The following is a 19,212-nucleotide window of genomic DNA, read 5'->3' on the forward strand; positions in this document are numbered from 1 at the left end:
AGGTGTCAGACCACAAGAACAAAAACCAAGAAAGCCTGTCTTCCAGTGAGCCAAGCAGTTACTTCAACCAGTAACTAGTTGCGTAAACAGCAAAGTGAGCGTATTTAACTGTAAAGCGGTTAAGATATAGTCGATTACTCACCAGGTTGGAGTTAGTGGCGTTCGAGTCATCCTCAGGGAAGGGGATGTAGACGGCTAAGGCCACACAGTTGGCGAAAATGGTCATCAGGATGATGATCTCAAATGGTCTGAGAGGAGGGTTAAGGAATATACACACCGGTACAGAGTACACAAAACACAAGTATAAAGACATTCGACATACGATTAACATCTTAAATGGCATTTTGAGATAACAAACATTTACAATCATACATGTGACAAATATCTGGGGATAGGACAACCAGCAGTATTAATGTTGGTACTTCATGGAAAGTATAAAAACTATGGCTGTCAAAGTTAACGCAATAATAACGCGCAAATTCATTCACTCATTTGTGATTTTTAGGTTGTAGCAGGCTCAGTTTTAAAGCTAAAGTGAAGATACTGGCATCATATGAAACTACAAAAATGAAGGAATCCATTGGTACCAACCATGTCATAGAGGCAAGGAAGGAGGCTATATAATGCTCCAAACTTACACTAAATTTCGGTGAGGAAAAACAGGCATGGCCATTTTCAAAGGGGTCCCTTGACCTCTGACCTCAAAATATGTGAATGTATGGGTTATATGGGTACCCACGAGTCTCCCCTTGCATGCCCACTTTATGATAATCACATGCAGTTTGGGGAAGGTCATAGTCAAGTCAGCACACTGACAGCTGTTGTTGCCTGTTGGGCTTGAGTTTACCATGTTAAGATTTGAGCATATTTCTTTATGCTAAATGCAGTACCTGTGAGGGTTTCTGGAGAATATTTGTCATTGTTTTGTGTTGTTAATTGATTTCCAACAATAAATATATACATACATTTGCATAAAGCAGCATATTTGCCCACTCCCATGTTGATAAGAGTATTAAAAACTTGACAAATCTCCCTTTAAGGTACATTTTGAACAGATAAAACATGTGAGATTAATTTGGGATTAAGTATGGACAATCACGCGATTTATCGTGATTAAACATGTTAATCGATTGATGGCCCTAATAAAAAAACTGCTGGTGCATGGGACAGACGGACCAATGAAAGCAAGAAAAATAAGATGAGCAAAACAAATAAATAAAGGACACAGGACAATGCAAAACAAAAGCGTACTTCCACATGCGGCGATGTCAAATACAGCGATAATGATGAGATTTACTGCGATCCCCGAATCCCAGAGAGAACATTCGACATGTATAGAGGATTTTTAATCCTTGAGTCCCTCCCAGTCCTAGTCCTAGTCTACCTAAAGGATTAAACCAAAGATTTACAGGGGGGAGAGGGGGCCTTGCATTCTGAAATAATGATCTGCACCCATTCTGCATCAGGTGATGGGAGGTCCTCAAGGAGCGACGGGTCTTCCAGGATACACAAATTCTGGGAAAAAGGCACGCCTATGTAACATTTTTGTGAATCTCAGAGCAGAAGTCTTGTATTTTGGGGCAGCTCCACAACATATGAGTCAACCGTATACCCTCCCTGTTCTGGCATCTCCAGCATTCTGGGATTTGTGGTAGCTTGACTCTCGACTCTAAATTGGATTAGCCTGGTTTTAAGTTCCCTGGACATGTTTTTAAAGTTTAGTTTAGGATCCTACTGTGGATGACACACCGAGGTCCGCCTTCCCAAGACAGTCTGTGGGAGGACGGGCCTTTCTTTGTCTGAGCTTTTTTAAAAGCACCGAATGACAGAGCGAGGCCTCGTGTCCTTCATCTACTTGGTTATTCTTAACAGACATTCGAATGAGGACGGGGTCAAAATAATATCAGTGTAATTGTGTCCTGTTCTATTGCCACTGCTCTTGGGGTCTTTTAAACAATATGTCTTATACCTCAGTGGAGCTAACTGGACTTGATTGCTTCATAATCAATCATTGCAGGAGAAAAAAGGGTCTGAATGGGCAAACCATGATGTTGTTTTTGAATCGGGTCTTAGATTTGGTACATTGTTGACCAGGTAATATAAAAAATATAAATCTATGCGCGCCATGTTCAGGTAAGTTTTCAATGATCCATGAAAACCTCTAGTGCGCTGTACAAAATAATACAGTTTCTGACCTCTGACCTTCCTGAAAAACTTCATATCAGGCATGTTATTTTAACAAAGTGGTATTTTTAAACAAGCTAATACACCCTTACATAAGCAGAGGTATATATACACACACAGCAGAGTGCACAAGCAGTGTACACAATGAGAGAGATCAAAGCTGTTTGAGTTTGCCTTTGCGTTAACAATAAGACATATTGGGTCACTTAGGAGCCTCTTTGTGTGTGCGAGGGGGGTTAGGGAGACAGTGCATGCCCTAATATGGGTGCGTCGAGGAGCAGGCCTGTCGCGTGGAAGACGGGATGTGGACGGAGGAAGAGCGAGAGCGGGATGGAATGAGAGAGAGGAGAGACACAGAAGGTTTTTTTTTATACGCAAACAGTCCTTGAGAGGGGAGCGACCTCATTATTTTTGGCCTCCGAGAAGAGGGAGAGATGCAAAGTGAGAGAGAATGGAGGGAGAGTATGTGAAGGAGAGATAAAGGAGGTCTGGTTTGCATCAACACAATTACTAACTGCCACTGCTGTCACCTCCTTGTGCTCTCCCTCTGCTCTCTTCTTCCACTCTTTCCTTCCTTCCTCCCCCCCCCCTTGGCTGCATGTCAAATTAGTCTAGACTTGTGGTATTACTTGTAAAACCAATGTACTGATGAGTTGCAACCGTCAGATTCTCAAATCCAGAAGACAAACCATTAGCAAACTATAATGTACTCTTTTAGCTGACATTCACGCTCACATTACGTCACGTCATGAGTTCAGGCTTTTGCTGAACTGAATCTGACTTCACTGGACTTTTCCATCCAACACAATTGGCAGTTTTCACAACTGAAAACGTGCAGACTACAGGACGCTGGATCTGGTATACTATATATATATATTTATATATATATATTTATATATATATATATATATATATATATATATATATAGTCTACATCCTACCAAAGACAAAGTTAGCAGCAGTATTTGAGAAAGTGACCAAATTAGAAGAAAAAGGGGAAAATGGAAAAAGAAATTGATCCTTATTTTCAACTGCTTTACCATATATCCATAATGTCTATTCAGAAATGTATGCAGGTAGTTTCACATTGGAGTAAAATGAATAGCAACTTATGGCTGCCTGCAAGGAAAGATGTATACATTCAGCACTTTTCCAGGGATAATAGTCTGCATTGAGTGTACAGCGCCAAAGTTATTTTCATTTTTATTGGTATGATTTTTATGGCGGCTAAAAGCCACCAACAGGAACATCTCAGCAGCTTCTAAGTTCCAACTTAAGATGTTCATCATCCTTACATCTAGAAATAGATATAGAAACTGTGAAAAAGGTCCGTCCTCGACAAAAGAAATTCTTAGTCGACTAACACTCGTGCGATTTTGTCGACATATCGATTAGGTGATTTAAATCGACAGATCTGTAAAACTGACTGTCTCCACAAAGAATCACATAAAAGCACAACTTTAAATCTTGTGTTTACCAGAGATGTGCTCATAAATTTCTTGGAAATTAGTCATTCAGCATGAAAAAGCATAAAATATGATGAAAATCTTAGGCGCCTAAGACCGAAAAGACCGATTAGTTGACTAATCGACTAAGAGGGGGGGGCCCTACTGTGAAATGTTTTGTTTTTAAATCCAAACTCCACCACAAGGCCTTGAACACTTGAGTAAAGTTTGTAAAGTTGAGTAAATATACCACGTTACAATTTTGACAACATGAGAAATTGTTGCCATTAGCTAAAACCACAATTAAATCAGTACACTTTTTTTTTATTAGTGCCCATTAATATTTTGAAATTACCCAGTGCAGTTTCTAATAGGTTTGATGGCGGAGGAGAGAAGGAACTGTCTCGACAAATAAATAAAGTTTCAGTTTAAATAAGAAGTATCTTGAACTACCTATAATCGCACTAGCAATCTTGCTGTGTGTGGCCCCTCTAGAAACAGACCTGCTATCTATTCTAGAGCTTTACTACCATTTCAGAAATAGCCCTGGTGTGCAGACAGTTAAATAGCGAGAGAGGGAGAAGAAAAAATCTTAAGCGTTTTTTTATTGTAGAACTAATACTTAAGTTTATGTTTGGATTAAGAGTTGACCCTTGAACATCGTCGGTCACAAGATCATTCAGCCCGGGACCAAAATGCATCAAAGTTAATCACTCACCCTTGTATCGGGGGCTCATTAAAACACACTCCAGACATGCGGGGACCCGCAGAAAAACAGGCCTGCGACTCATTCTGGGTTCCTGACCCATAATTTTAAAAACCCTTGAGGTCTGCTTCCATCAACACGATAATAAATCTAGTGTCTGCTTGTGCCGTTGAGAGCGAAACAACACTGGGGAAAAATTCGGGTGGGGGGGGGGGGTCTGAGTGAGGAATCAAAACAAGTACCAAAGTCTATTAATAATGCATTAATCAGCATAAGAATAGCAAATCTCTAACAGCATATAAATATTAGTGGTACGAATTTGGGATAATTGTGGGGGATTGAGTCGGACAGCTCTAGAAAAACAGCAATAAATTAAATAAAATCAGCATCCAGTTAGCTCAGCAGGTTTCACAGCTGACATGATGTATAGTATTATCCACCACAGTGCTACTCTCTGAGGTATTTTGGAGTAAAACATATACATTCAGCATTTTACAGGCTAACTGTATATGCTTACGACAAATTATCACATTGGGATTGCTTCCACATCCACAACGGGATGCTGTTATTTTCCAAAATACTCAGCATTTGCCTCGCATAACCACCGTAAGCAGCTCACGGTAACACAGATAACCTCTTATCTTGACAAAAACCCCAATAAGAAACCAGGAATATATACTGTGATATCATCTGGGAGAGCGAGCTCAGCACTCCTCTGTGTGTTATGCTGAGAATATTTATCTGTTTTCCTTATTGAGTTGAAAATGCATACAAATAGTGTAACCCCCTTCTCATGTGACCTGAGGCAATATGTAAGCTGTTAGCTAGGAAACAGGAAAACGGAGTGTGTGTGTGTGTGTGTAAAATGCCCTCAATGACACCTTTTCAAAATTACCACTTAGTGTGATTTCATGTAGAGAACATGGTAGTTACCCCCCGCTCTCTCCTTGTCCCTCACGCTGACCTTGCAGTGTGCAGGTAATGCTTAAATGCTATAATTACACAGCATGTGAGAGTGCTGTGTGTGTGTGTGTGTCTGTGTTTGTTTCAGTCCTTTATCATCTGTGTGTAAGCATGTGCGTGCTCTGAAAAAAGAGTGTTTATGTGTGTGCATGTTTATGTGTGAGCTCAGACAGGCCCCCATCGACCTGTTGAGAGCAGCAGCTGTTGTCATGGTAACAGAGGAGTAAGAGAGGAAGATTTCGGATCTGCAATCTCTGGAGACAGAGGTGCTCGCGGAATACAGGACACACACGTAAACACACACACACACACAAAGCCATAGGATAAAAGCAACACGTGAATGCATAACGACACACATACACAGAGCGAATGCATACAGTAGAGAGCACGGTCACCCACAGGCTGATGTTCAAACAGATGCTGCATTTAAACGGGCCCACACTGCAGTTATGAAGGACAAACAGGTAGAAAGACTGGCAGATTGATGGAGGCTTTTTGAAACTAGTGAAGGACAAAACTTGCTGCAATTTTTTTGCTACTGTTCTGCTCCTTCCGCCCGTGTTTACTTCTTCCTCGTCTTCCCTTCACTCATCTCGTTCCCTCACCTTTCTCTTTCCATCACTCCGTCTCTGTCATCCTTCGCTCCCTTCAGAGCTGTTTAAATGAATGATGTTGGGAATTGTGGGTAATGATCTGAGCACTCATCAGTCATTGGGTGAGATAGTTCCAATGACCCTGAGGGTTTTATGCATGCTTTCTACCGTTAATCAACATAAGCACAGCTGGACGGGATAGTTTAAGGTTTACCATTGACATTATGACAAATTCGTATTAACGCTACTAATTTTCTATAACGCATTAATGCAATAGTGAAGATACTGGCATCATATGAAACTAGAAAACCTAAGGAATCTACCGATGCCAACCACGTCATACTAGCGCGAAAGAGTTTAAATAACGCTCCAAACTTGCGCTAAACTTTAGTGAGGAAAAACTTTCATGGCCATTTTCAAAGGGGTCCCTTGACCTCTGACCTCAAGATATGTGAATGAAAATGGGTTCTATGGGTACCCACGAGTCTCCCCTTTACAGATATGCCCACTTTATGATAATCACATGCAGTTTTGGGGCAAGTCATAGTCAAGTCAGCACACTGACACACTGACAGCTGTTGTTGCCTGTTGGGCTTGAGTTTGACATGTTATGATTTGAGCATATTTTTTTATGCTAAATGCAGTACCTGTGAGGGTTTCTGGACAATATTTGTCATTGTTTTGTGTTGTTAATTGATCTCCAGTAATAAATATATACATATATTTGCATAAAGCAAACATATTTGCCCACTCCCATGTTGATACGAGTATTTATTACTTGACAAATCTCCCTTTAATGTACATTTTGAAGAGATAAAATTTGTCGATTAATCATAGACAATCGTACGATTAATCGCAATTCAATATTTTAATCGACTGACAACCCTAGTATAAATACACAAGATGATCAGAAAGATAATTTGCCTGTGTCCGTCTCTTTACCACACACTTTAAAAGACTGGGTGTGTTCCCGTGAGAAATTTTGATTTGTTTTTTTAAGAAAACATGTCTATTGTTTGAGTGATGTGCATGAAAAAATGCAAACCATGGTGGACTCAAGAGTTTCACATTAAACTGAGCAAAACCATCAAAACAAATGCAGGACCAAATAGAACCAAACAGTCATTTTTGTGGTTGTTTGATAAATATACAAGTTCTTAAGACTGCCACCATCATTTATCACTGGATATTAAAAAAAAAAACTACTGCTCTGAAAATATGTTGTTAGAAGGAACAAAAAGTGGAAATCCAGTAGAAAAATAGTTTTAATCTATGTTATCACCTCTGATTTATTCTAATTTGATAATTCCCGACCCTTTTTAAATACACACATACTACTTGTATCTTCTCTTTTCTCACCAATTCGCTCTGCCTTTCCACTCCTCTCTTCTCCTCCCTCATGATCCCCCTATCCTCTCTCCTCTCCTCCCCTCACTCAGTATTTGCCCTCCCCCTGCTCTGTCATTTCGCTTGTTTACCTCCCCTCGATCCCTCCCTCCCTCCTCAGCTAATCCGCTCCATCATCTCTCCTGTCGACATCCATGTCCTGCCCTTCTCGTTCCCTCCTCTCCCTCTCAGGACGATGTGTGACTGTGCTCTTGCTGAGTTGATGCTCATGTGGACCCCTCTCCTATTATAGATCACTTTGACGCTGACCATTTCTGTCTCTCTCTCTCTCCCTTTCTCCCTCTATCCCACCCTGAGGGAAAACCAAGTCATTATGTTCAGCAGCTTAAAAAAGAAAAAGGAAGGGTAGAAAGGAAGGACGGGTGACGGAACAGCAGGAATAAAGGGATTTGGATGGACGGAGGGAGGGAGAGACGGATAATAAATGGGGAGAGAGAGATGAAGGAAGAATGGAGGCATGGGTGGACCTGGGGGAGAGAGGATGAATGCGGTTGGAAAGAGCTCTGGGAAAGACATATGCTGGGAGAGGTGTGAAGGAGGGATGAAAATGACACAATTTGTTTTATCCTCCTGTGAGAAAAGAATGTGAGATGAAAGAGGGAGAGTGAACGAGAGAGAGAAAGGACGGACAGAGGAAGGGGAGAAAGGATTAAGTCGAGTGAGTGGAGAGCAGAGAATCACACGAGTGAGACGTAGGAAAGAAGAGAGATTGATTAAGAAAGAGAGAGACGAGAGGAAAGAGGGGCACTAAACAAAAGAAAGAAGGGTGATGTATTCTGAATGTTTATATCCTCCATCCCCTTAGGCCTTTCTTCCGTTTTCTCCTTCTCCACATCGCCATGATTTATTTTTCTACCTGCATCCATTCCACAGTGAAGGGATGCAAATCATGGAAATATGAGCATTTAGCTTTTATCATTACAATAATATTGCAACATTAAATATTATAATAATTACATAGCTCTGATGACCTATTCCTCTATTTACTCCATTTAAGGGAGTATCTGCGCCAAACATGTTCTACATTATTGCTCCTAGATTGACTGTTCATTCTTGCATTAAGGTAGTTTTTTCTTTAAAGAACTTCTGCATCTGCCTGATTTGATTGTCCCCATCTTGTAACGTCTGAATGAAGGCAAAACATGTAACTCAGAAAACAAGGAGCTTAAAGTCCCAGTAAAACAAAAGTTAGAGCGTCTTTCACTTCTGTACTCTGAATGTTCCCCCAGTGAAACGGAATATTTGAGCGGTGTAGTTACGAGAGGGATTTAAATAAAAATCCTTCGCATTTGATTGGACCACAAAAAAAGTTAGAATGTAGCACGATGCAGAGCTACAGCACACACACGGTCCCTTGCCGATAAAAGTTGCAGATTGATTGATGGATCGATGTCATGATGTTATTGGTTAAATTGGTTGGTACTCGCATGTAAACACACGTTGTATTTTGTTCGACCGGGGAAGTGATCTCAAAAGGGTTAAAGATGCATTTTGTCATTTCATGTTGACTTTAAGAGGATAGATTCAGGATTACATTTCCTTCAAGTGAATGAATTGAGAATGTCATGTGTCAACATTTAAAAGCATGTTTCACTTTCTTGAAACATGTTGATCCACATTGCAGTATTACAGTATGAAGACAAACCGTGGTGAGTTAAAGGATACTTCCACTCTACGATGCTGATGCAGGCCCTGCGGATGGGGTTCTTGAGTGTGAGACAGAGCAGCGCCCGTGGCGGCCTCGTGGCCGTCGTCGTCGTCTGTTTCTTGGGCTTGGAGCTGTAGTGTTGTCTCTTCCTTTGCGTGGAGCTCGCCGTGGAGATGGGCCCGCCCCCTCCCGCCACGAGCCCCGCCACTGCTCCTCCCGACGCGGGGTTGCCCATAATCTTCGCCTGCCGCGCGGCGTCGATGGCCGCCTGCCAGCTCAGGGCCGCCCCCGGTGTGGCCATGTGCTCCGGGGCCAGGCCCACCACGCCCACCCCGTGGTTGACCCCGCCCCCTCCTCCGCCATGGTCGCCGGCACCGCCACTGTGCTCGTTGGTCAAGCCGGGGGGAGGGAGGGGAGGAGGGGGAGAGTAGTCGGAGCCTGGAGTGGAGAGAAACGGGAAGGGGGAAAAGAAGAAAAAAGAAAGTTAGCACAAGTTAACTGTCAGTAAGCTCTTCAATCACTTCCTTCCTTCGGTCAGTTCGCTTGTTGATTTAAACTCGCAGTGTTTCAGTTTTCGACAGTTTGGTCGTTTATTTTGGAGGCTTCAAGGGTGTTTGAATTGTTGACAGATCAGTTAGTGAGCCTTGTGTATTTTTCAGACACTGAAGTCTCTCCCGGTAGAATAGACGATGACTAATATACTCCCATCTGTCAAGCGAGTACAACAGAGCTAACTGTATGCTGTTTAGTTCCTCAGCATATTGTGTAGGTTATGCAGTCAATTCACTTTGTGTCAACACACACTCAACACCGCTCATCAGACCAGCAACTACTGGCTGCTGTAATGATCATTCTTATATAATGATCATTTTATCTCCATTTTTCTTTTAATTACAGCTTTTAAAAAAATCAGAAACAAAAAAAGAAGATCTGTACCGTTGCTGCCACATTTCCTGTTTTACTTTTTACAGTGTAGAGGCAGATTTTTTCAGAGATTTTACAAGTGCCTTGTCCAAATGTGAAGCATTACAAGAGGAAAAGCATTTTTAATGTTGTTTAATTGCCCTACAGCTTTGTAACGTTTAGGACTACAAAAATGTACACCAAAGACCAACATAAAAAAAATAGAAATATTAAAAAAACCTTATCTGAGTAGTTAGTAAAGAGTACTAATATGGAATACTGACAGGGGTCCCAGAGTGAAAGACTACACATTCACTCAGAGGTGGGAAATGCAGAGACTGCAGACAACAAATGTGCGCAGTGGAATAAAAGAAATGAAGAAGACAAATGAGAGACAGAATTACAATAATCTCAGTGAGATTACATAGTTGTGTCGCCCAGAAAAAATTGCAGACATAAGACTGAGTGAGTAAAAGTAAGAGAGAGCGGATTATCCATACTGTATATGCTTAGCCAGATTAAAGACAGTTACTGTATAATATCCTCTCACCCCCCTCCTTCTCTCTGACATCTGAGCAAGGATTCCACAAACGCTCTCACCACGTAGTAGATTACACACCCTGTGAAACCACGTACCCTTTTCCAGGTTTAAGACGACGCACATTTGTGTCAACAATTGTTGTTATCACAAAACTAATCATACAAACACACATGACATTTGAAATGTTCCTGAGAATGGAGAAGAACTGCATTGCTTTATGGAAACTGCAGTATGTTTCTGAAACTAAGAAGTCAAAGCTGCTGACGCTATCACACCATTTCAACAAAACTGACACGTTTTTTTTGTCAACAACCAAAGTAAATTAAAAATCTTTAAATTATCAATATGCTGATTTCTGTCACATTTGAACAAATGTAATTCTAGTCCTGTCCCCAATACCTTCGTGGCCCGGCGCGGCCCGGCAGGCTGACATGTTGAATATAAATAATGAATAATGTTGTAGGATTATTCCTTATTTCGTGAACTATTTGGGGATTTATACATTATTACTACATACATATAAAAAATAGCATTTGAATAGTGATTTGGAGGTCGATTACCATGGCAACGGTCGAAGCTTCGACGCATTCGGGTCAGCCCTGTGTAATTCCCAATGTCAAATCCAACAAATCCCACAAATGCAAAGCTACTTTTGGTAGAAAAACAGAATGCAAAACTTTAAGAACCCCTGTAAAGTTAATCCAACCTGTGCTGTCACAACAGAGATAAGGAGAGAGAGAGAGAGGGAGAGAGAGAAAGAGGGAAAAGTGAGAAGAGATGTGCATGCAGAGGCGGAGAGAGATAGACTTATCCCGTACAGTATGCTTAGTACGATTACAGGCTACAAAATCCCATTCCTCTCACTTCAGAGCTATACGTTTTCTACAGGACTCACAGGCCTGACTGGTAACATTACATCAGATCCTGATACGCACTATACATTCCCAGAAGCATCTACCTTCACATATTGTGTGCTTACAGTCACATGACATGAAGGTTATGTCATCATGACATTCAAGTCAGAAACACTTGCTCGGCAACTAAGGGGCTCAGCATACAGTTTGTGGGTGAGTTACACAGCAATATCTAGCCTGTGACCTCTGACCTCATTTGCTATAACTGTTTACTATAAAATATCTACCAACAGGTTCTTGTTTTTTCAGCAACACATTCTGGTTGGTCAAAGAAACTATCCAAAAAGGTACTGGTGGTAAGTTACTTGAAAAATGGAGCAAATTACTTTATTGCATTAATTCACAAATTACTCAACAGTAAATGTAATTAGTTACAATAATAATTATATAAGGCCTACTTTACTTCCTGTTGCTTATCCCCGCTCCATCAATGTGCATCCTCTGCATCTAACTCAACATGTGCAGAGAAAGAAGTATTCAGAAGTAGCAGTACTTACTATTTAAAAAATACTCTATTACAAGTAACAGTGCTGCATACATGTAGAGGTATTATCAGCAAAATAAGAACAGCAGAGGTGCTCATATATAGGCCTTGTTCACTTCACAACAGACATTTGGAGTTATTATAGCAGGAAAAGCACAGGTGTTACTAATAACATTAACGATGACATGGAAATGAGACAGTGAGCCAGCATGCACAATAAGGAGAACCCTGAAACCAACATTCATTTTATTATTTACACATGTGCTTTTCTGCTAAAAAAAAAAAAAAAAGGCCTTTAATGAAGCAGAATGGCTTGTGCTATATGTTATATGAATTATTGAATTATTTATACTGATGCATTCATGTGCAGCATTTTAATTCTGTAACTTGTAGAGGTGAAGTTAATTTAAACTGCTTTATTGAAGGTAGTTTAATATAACTATAAGATATAATAATCATATAATGAACCTCAAAGTTGTACTTAAGTAAAGTACATGAGTAACTTTACATCTACAGTAACGTACACTAAGGTAACGTAGTGTTATATTCCACAACTGACAGGTTTGCATAGCGTTTAGCCCATGGATGGTTTAGCCATCAGCAGCTAGCTTCGCCCCAGGGGACCAGACACAGACACAGCGCTCCTGAAGCATAAAGTGACACAACAAACACAACAACAACTTGCTATAGTCTGTTATCTTCATCCTACATAACGTGTAAACGGGACAAATTACAGGTTACCAGAAGGCTTCTTCCTCTTTCGGCGGAGGCTAGCTGACACGACCACGCCTCCAGTCCGTGCAGCATCATCAAAGAGCATATAGAAGCAAAGAGGCGAAACTCTGTTGCTTTTTTGACAATGGCCGCCATTCTGGACCGAAAACTCCAATGAGTCCATAGCCATGAATGTTTAAAGAGACAAATTAGAGGATAATTTTTTTTTTCGAGGTAAATAAACTTCCCAGTACGAACACTTAAATAGCCCTCATTTTAAACATTATGTCCTAAAAGTTGTGAAATGAACTAATAGCTGAATCCAGAGTTATTTTCCTCTGCATAATTAACGTGTGGCTGTAATAATGGATATATCGGCTGTAATTCGGCACTTTTATGATCTCACAATACACCCATGGGCTGTATGCTGTAAGCCTGTACCACAGTGGATGTATTAACGTCTCAGTTTCCAAACAACCGGTTATCAGCCAGTAGCTAGTAGTGCTAGTAGAGACATTAAAATTATGACAATAGAATAAAAATGATTTTGTTTTACTTTTGTACTGCACTTTGTAGGCGGACGTTTTACTGGCGTTCGGTAGTCATCTGTTAGATTTTAATTGCAATACATTACACTATTTCTCATTGGAAAAAAAAGTGATAATATTCTAACTATATTTCTCCTAATATTGATTAATTTAATGGGTGCAGCCAGACAGACAGGAGCCTGCTGGCGGCTCATGTGACCACGAAGGCACCTTGACCTGGAACTCATTTTCATCAAATGGCCTTTCGATAATTTTATTTTTAGTTTAATAGCCTACCTGATTCTTAATATTGGTTGATACACTCCCCATTTAGAATTTAATGTGGCTCGTTTTATTGATATTGCAGTATCCTGGATTTTACTGCAGTAATTTGTCCTTTTTTATTTCTGTTCTATGCCAAGCACATTGTTCTATTTGTTTAGATAAGTGCGATATAAATAAACTTTATTATCTTTATTACAGCTAAAATAAAACTGGAACGCCCTGAAGGCGATCTTAAAACAAATGCACCGCTGACTAAACAACAACAACACAAAGATATGTCTGCAAATATTTAGGAGCGGTGTACTTTGAGTACAGCGATAATGCCCAAGGAGGTGTTCTTTACATTCATCGGCGGTGAAGTCACTATCAGATGCAGCTGTGCCTTATGGGAAATACCGCTGTGGTTTCAATTTTTCAATTTGGAGCATCTCATTACTTGGACGGAACTATATTTTCCACATTTTCTCTAAACTCTGGGATTGATTTTAGAGGGTTTATGTGACGTTTAAAAGCAGAGAAGTCTATAGCAAACCTTACTTTTATCATACAGATGATTCTCTACACTGGAAAAATATCTTCCTCTTTCTTTCCACCATCGACTCCAGTGTGAGTTAATATCTGCTTCCTGACTGCTGTTGCACATCATCATCTCTCGCTCACTATCTCTCACAAACACACACATACATACATACATACACGAACACACACATAATCACTTTCGGCATATTGTACTCCTGCGTGATCAGTTTATCTCACACTGCCTGGCCCTCTCACGGGGTGCGCCCCACTGAGAGTGTGTGTGTGTGTTTGTAAGTATTTGTGTGTGTTTGTGCTGCATGAGTGAGAGTGTGAGGATTAGAGGAGAGTAAAACTTCAATAATACTGAGCTCACTAATCTGTCTGTCTGACCGGGTGTCTCTCTGTGTGTCTGTCCTGCACATGCACAGTCATGTCGCGTGTGTGTGGGGGGGTTGTATGATGGACTCTGTGCTGATGTGAGTGACTGTAATTCCATTAGCAGCTCTTTATTCTGCAGAGAAAAAAACAGCAGCCTGTGGAAATACGATTCTGACACCGTAGGGGAGAGGGAGGAGAAGGGAGGGATGAAGGGATGGAAAAAGAAAGGGAAAGAGGATAAAGGAGATGGAATGAAGGAGGTGGATATACTGTAAAAAGAGGGATATAGACAAGAAAAAGAGGATGAAAAAGGAGGAGGAGATTAAATAGGAGGAGCAAAAAAAAAAGTAAAGATGAGACAAATGGGTGGAGGGCTAGGGTGCTTAACCACGAGTGACAAGACTTAATCCAATAATTTATCCATCCATCATATGACTTTACAGCCGAAAATATTTAACACTAATTCACTCTTATAAATGCAGTCAATGAGGTTTCCGCGGTGCTTCAGGCTGCAGTCAATGGTTGTAGCTCCACTTCAATCAATGTCATTAGTGCTACATTATATAGGTCTAATAGTAGCCCACATGCAACATACTCTTAAAACACTGCAGTCAATGGCTATACTAATGTGACTCCAGTCAATGATCGTAAAAGTACAGTCAAATGTTAATTTATTACTACTTTCTCTGTAATGGATTTTTTCATCTCTACCCAGTGTATTAAGGTTTGTAGTAAGGTGCCTTTTTATGTATATCAATTTAATTTTTCTGGCATTTTCTGTGTTTTATTTGCGCTTGTGTTTGCGCATTCATTTTTATTTGATAATTTCACAACAACATTGTTTTTAAATTTCTCTTATATTTTCTCTCTTAATTTTCTGTTAAGAGAAAAAATAAGAGAAGTTTACTCCAGATGCACAAAATGTTATTAACCATCCAAATCTGCTTGGTTGTGCTGAATGATGAATCACACTTGAGCATAAATTGGAGGCATGTGGCTGATTGTTTATTATTAGCATATAAATTATAACACCCCCTGAACACTATATATAATGGCAGGTATTAGCATATAGGTAACGCCACCTAACACTGAATGCAAGGACAGGTGTTGTGCCTTGTGCAAATACTGGCACATGCCCAAGAATTGGAGATGCCACTGAAAAAATGCAATGGACAATGAACTTCAGCAGATAGATAGATAGATAGACAGGTGTAACTAATAATATTCAGCATTGTGTTTTTACATGATGGTCTGAGGTGTTGTATACAATGAGTTCAACCAATAAGAGTTGGGTGTTTATTAAGTGGTGCTCCACACCTGATGCTAATTATTCAATAATTGATAGCAGAGTTTTTTTTAACTTAAGCACAGGTGTTACTGCTAACATTAACTACTGCTATGCTCTGTTCAAGTGTAAAAGTGAGCCATGACAGTGAGCCAGCATGCAAAACACCGGCACCCTAAACCTTGAAGCATCATTAATTGGATTATTTCCACCTGTGCATTTCCTACTGTGACAAGTCAAAATGTCTTCTCTGAAAAAATGGCCCCTTTTTACTTTGTTGCACCTGTTAGGGTTGGAATATGTATATGCATTATCATGTGTACTTCTGTACTTTGATGCTTTGGCAACATAGTTTTTTGAAAGTTTTATGCCAATAAAGCCACTTTGAATTGAAAAAAATTAATTGTGCATATGATGTATAAACCAAAACTGAGTTTTCCATTAATTAAACTAGCTCATGTTGGCACAAACTTAAAACAGGATGGACTATGGACAACAACCAGGATGGCCACATGACCAGTCATAACATACACTTTCACAAATTCAAAGATAGAACGAAAAAAGAGACTCAATTTCCATAACAAAGAGATCTTATCATGATGTATACAGTGTTCTCTGTCTTACGCACTTTCTATAAATCTCACTAAGGCAAAAATCAACATATTACCTTCAGACAACCAAAACAAATCCGGGTTCCTCAAGTGAATTCTCCCAAACAAATGATCCATGTGCTGTAAAGACAGTCGGCATTCACTCTAACTGAACGTGAAGTGAACCTATCTGAGCTGAACTTCACTGTGAACTGAACTGCAGACTGTAATGAGCTGCGATATAAACTCAAGTCAGTGGAGCTGTTATCTGCTTAATGATAAAGACTGGGGGAGAGATGCTATCACTGCAACTCCGAGCACTCTGCCGTAAAATGTCATCGCTACACAGACACATAGAGTATGCTAAAAAAAAAAATCAATATTGCTTACAAAATACAGTTCCACTATAAATTACAGCAGCAAAAAAATCATCTTTAAGGATTTTTTAAAAACTCATTCAAAACTCCTTATAGTCGCTCTGCTCATCTAATTGGCTCGACCAGATAACGGACAGCGGAGGGGACCAATCAGATTATCCCACCCCAGATCAGTCCCTCACATCATCTCCTCTGTGTGCCCTTCTCTCTCTTTTCTTCCGTTTCTTCACTCACGCCTGCCTCATTTCTCACTCTCTCCTCCTCCTCCTCCATCTGCTTTTCCTTCTCCTCCGCTCCGTCCCAGCAGGGATCTATTTGGGTGGACAGTGATGATGTAATTATCAGTCAATTAACTGATGATGGCACCTGATCAGACACTAATTAATGGGGGATGCACACATGTAGCCACACGCACACACACACTAAGGGCCCACACACCTTGCGGCAGCTCTAATTCAGAATATGAAAAAAGAGAAATCTTATTAACAGCCTTAGTGAGGTCCAGAAAAAACTGGGCCTGACCAATAGTCCTTTTTTCCACACTCACACACACAACAGTCCTGTCATGTGCCATCCCAGCTGAATTGTCATACGAAAGATGACCTCCTTTTGCTACTGTACCTCGTTTTTCCTCCTCCTCCCTGCATCCCATTTTTATCCTCCTCTTCTTCCTCCTCATCATTGTCAAACCCTTCATCCACCTCTTCCTCTCTCTTCTCCTCCTTCATCCCTCCATACCTACCAATCACCCTCCCCCTCACCACTTCTTCCTCTCTCTTTTATCTCTAATCTATAAAGCTGTCACTCCCTCCATTGGCTCTCCAGCAGCGGATAAGTTCATTTTCAGCCGCGCACCCTTCCTCCTTTCCCCCCATCAATCTACCCCTCCTCATCTCCCCATTTTTTCTCCATCTCTCTTGCTTCGCCGCTTACTCCTTTTCCCATCACTTCCCTCTCTGTCATTTTCAAATAGCTGACAATTATTCTCTCTCTTTTTTGCTCCCTCTACCATCTACTTATCCGGAAAAGAAGCTGCTAGTCCGTCGCCGATCTGATGCACAAGACCACTTTTCAGACTCTGATTTAAACTGAAATAACATAAAACGGCATAATGGAGGTGAACAACTTCCATTTTTTGGCATAAAAAATTATGATTGCCAGCTGCTTCCATGATTCGCAGCGCTTGTTTGACATCCCATCATGCTTAACCCTCATTATCATTGTCATCATAAATACCGGTTGTAAGCCTAATACTATTTTTATCCAATTTATGTGTCATCCACTCACTCACTTACACTCACACATGCACAGAGTGTGTGCACAAAAGCCGTCGTCTGTATCAGTCATGTACATGTGCAGGGATTTTGTGTGTGTGTGCATATGTGTGGGTGTCTCTCATTTGTCTCTCTCTCGCTTTGTCCATATGTGCCCATTATCCGGCCGAGTGAGCACACCACACAGACACACCTGCTCCCGACACATGCACACACTTACACAAGCTCACACACACACGCGCGCACATATACACCTGCTCCCCTTGAAAGACAAGACACACACGCACACCTGCTCCCCATTGATCTATGACCCCCCCAACAGACAATTACAGTATGCGCTGACACACACACTCACAAGATCCACGCAGCGTGAGCAGGACATGCATGCAATTTACAAGGAAAACAGGCAAAGCGGCAAAGCGGATGCTTGGGTTCGGACCAAAGAGGTAAACAAACAGGACTGAAAACGTATCACACTGTACGGAGTATTTACTCTTAATAGACAAAAAGGACAGCGTGTTGTCAGGGGAAATTCCTGCTCATTTTCTCTACATTGAAAATAAAGTGCTTCTCATTTATCTGAATACAGAGTTGTAAACACACCTCAGCCTGTTACAACTGAGGTTGTTTATCCCTTTTTTGCCCTGTCAACAAAAAGATGTGCTAGCAAGGGCACATTTACTTCTTTTTTTGTCATGAATGAGGTCATTCTATAACAACAAAATAGCTACAGGTATTTGTGCTTTTTTTTTGCTGTTGTTGCTCTTTCATTGCGATGAGCGCTAACCTTATCGTATATGGATTTATTCATTAAACTGTAACATAGTATCTGAAGTGGAAATTGAAGTAGTGGGGAAATGAGCAAGTGTGTGTGCACACATGAGGTGGATATTCCAGTAACATGTCAACGGAATGCCTGTGTATAGATCATGCACTGGGGCTCCGTGTTCAGCAGCACATTGCTCACTGTCATCTAGACTCTCTAGTTTATTACAGCTCGGGCCAAACCCCCAGTTTTCTGAAGCACTGATTGGTTGTTGTGTTCCTATACTCCCAGGAGGTCAGAGTGATGCAGGTCTTTGAATTATGGGGTAAAAAAATGGGACTCTAATATATGGATATGTTGTTATAAGGAGTTTTATATGTTACTTTCTGTTAAAAACAATGCTACAAAGTCAAGGTTTTTGTTTATATTGTCTGCAGCTTCCGTCCTTTTTTGCAGTATATAAGATGTCACCAAGTTACCCATTGGTTTGTGGATTGTTGTTTTGAAGCCTCAAGTTTGGTATTTTGGGGCATCGTCATCTTGGTTTTTTGCAACCAGCGATGCCACGAGAGGGTGGAGCTAAGTACAACCGAATGCTGAATAACACATTTTTAAGGCAACAAAAATGTTACAATTAAAGTGCTATTGATAACATTGATAACAATCTGCCACTAGATGTTGCATTCTACGTCCCCTGTGCCATTGCATT

At 40.7% G+C, this 19,212-nt stretch overlaps 1 protein-coding gene across 13 annotated transcripts in view; it reads right to left on the minus strand.

Moving 5' to 3' along the window:
• Positions 1–19,212, minus strand: part of cacna1c (calcium channel, voltage-dependent, L type, alpha 1C subunit) — a 245,436-nt gene that overhangs the window by 151,764 nt on the left and 74,460 nt on the right. For all 13 annotated transcript variants that reach the window (XM_074626028.1, XM_074626030.1, XM_074626025.1 and 10 more), the window contains exons 2-3: positions 8,964–9,384; positions 143–248 (exon numbers count right to left, since the gene is read on the minus strand). In XM_074626028.1, the coding sequence (XP_074482129.1) occupies positions 143–248; positions 8,964–9,384 (527 nt within the window). The remainder of the gene's footprint in view (positions 1–142; positions 249–8,963; positions 9,385–19,212) is intronic.

Source organism: Sebastes fasciatus, chromosome 23 (genome assembly GCF_043250625.1).
Source record: "Sebastes fasciatus isolate fSebFas1 chromosome 23, fSebFas1.pri, whole genome shotgun sequence".
NCBI lineage: Eukaryota > Metazoa > Chordata > Actinopteri > Perciformes > Sebastidae > Sebastes > Sebastes fasciatus.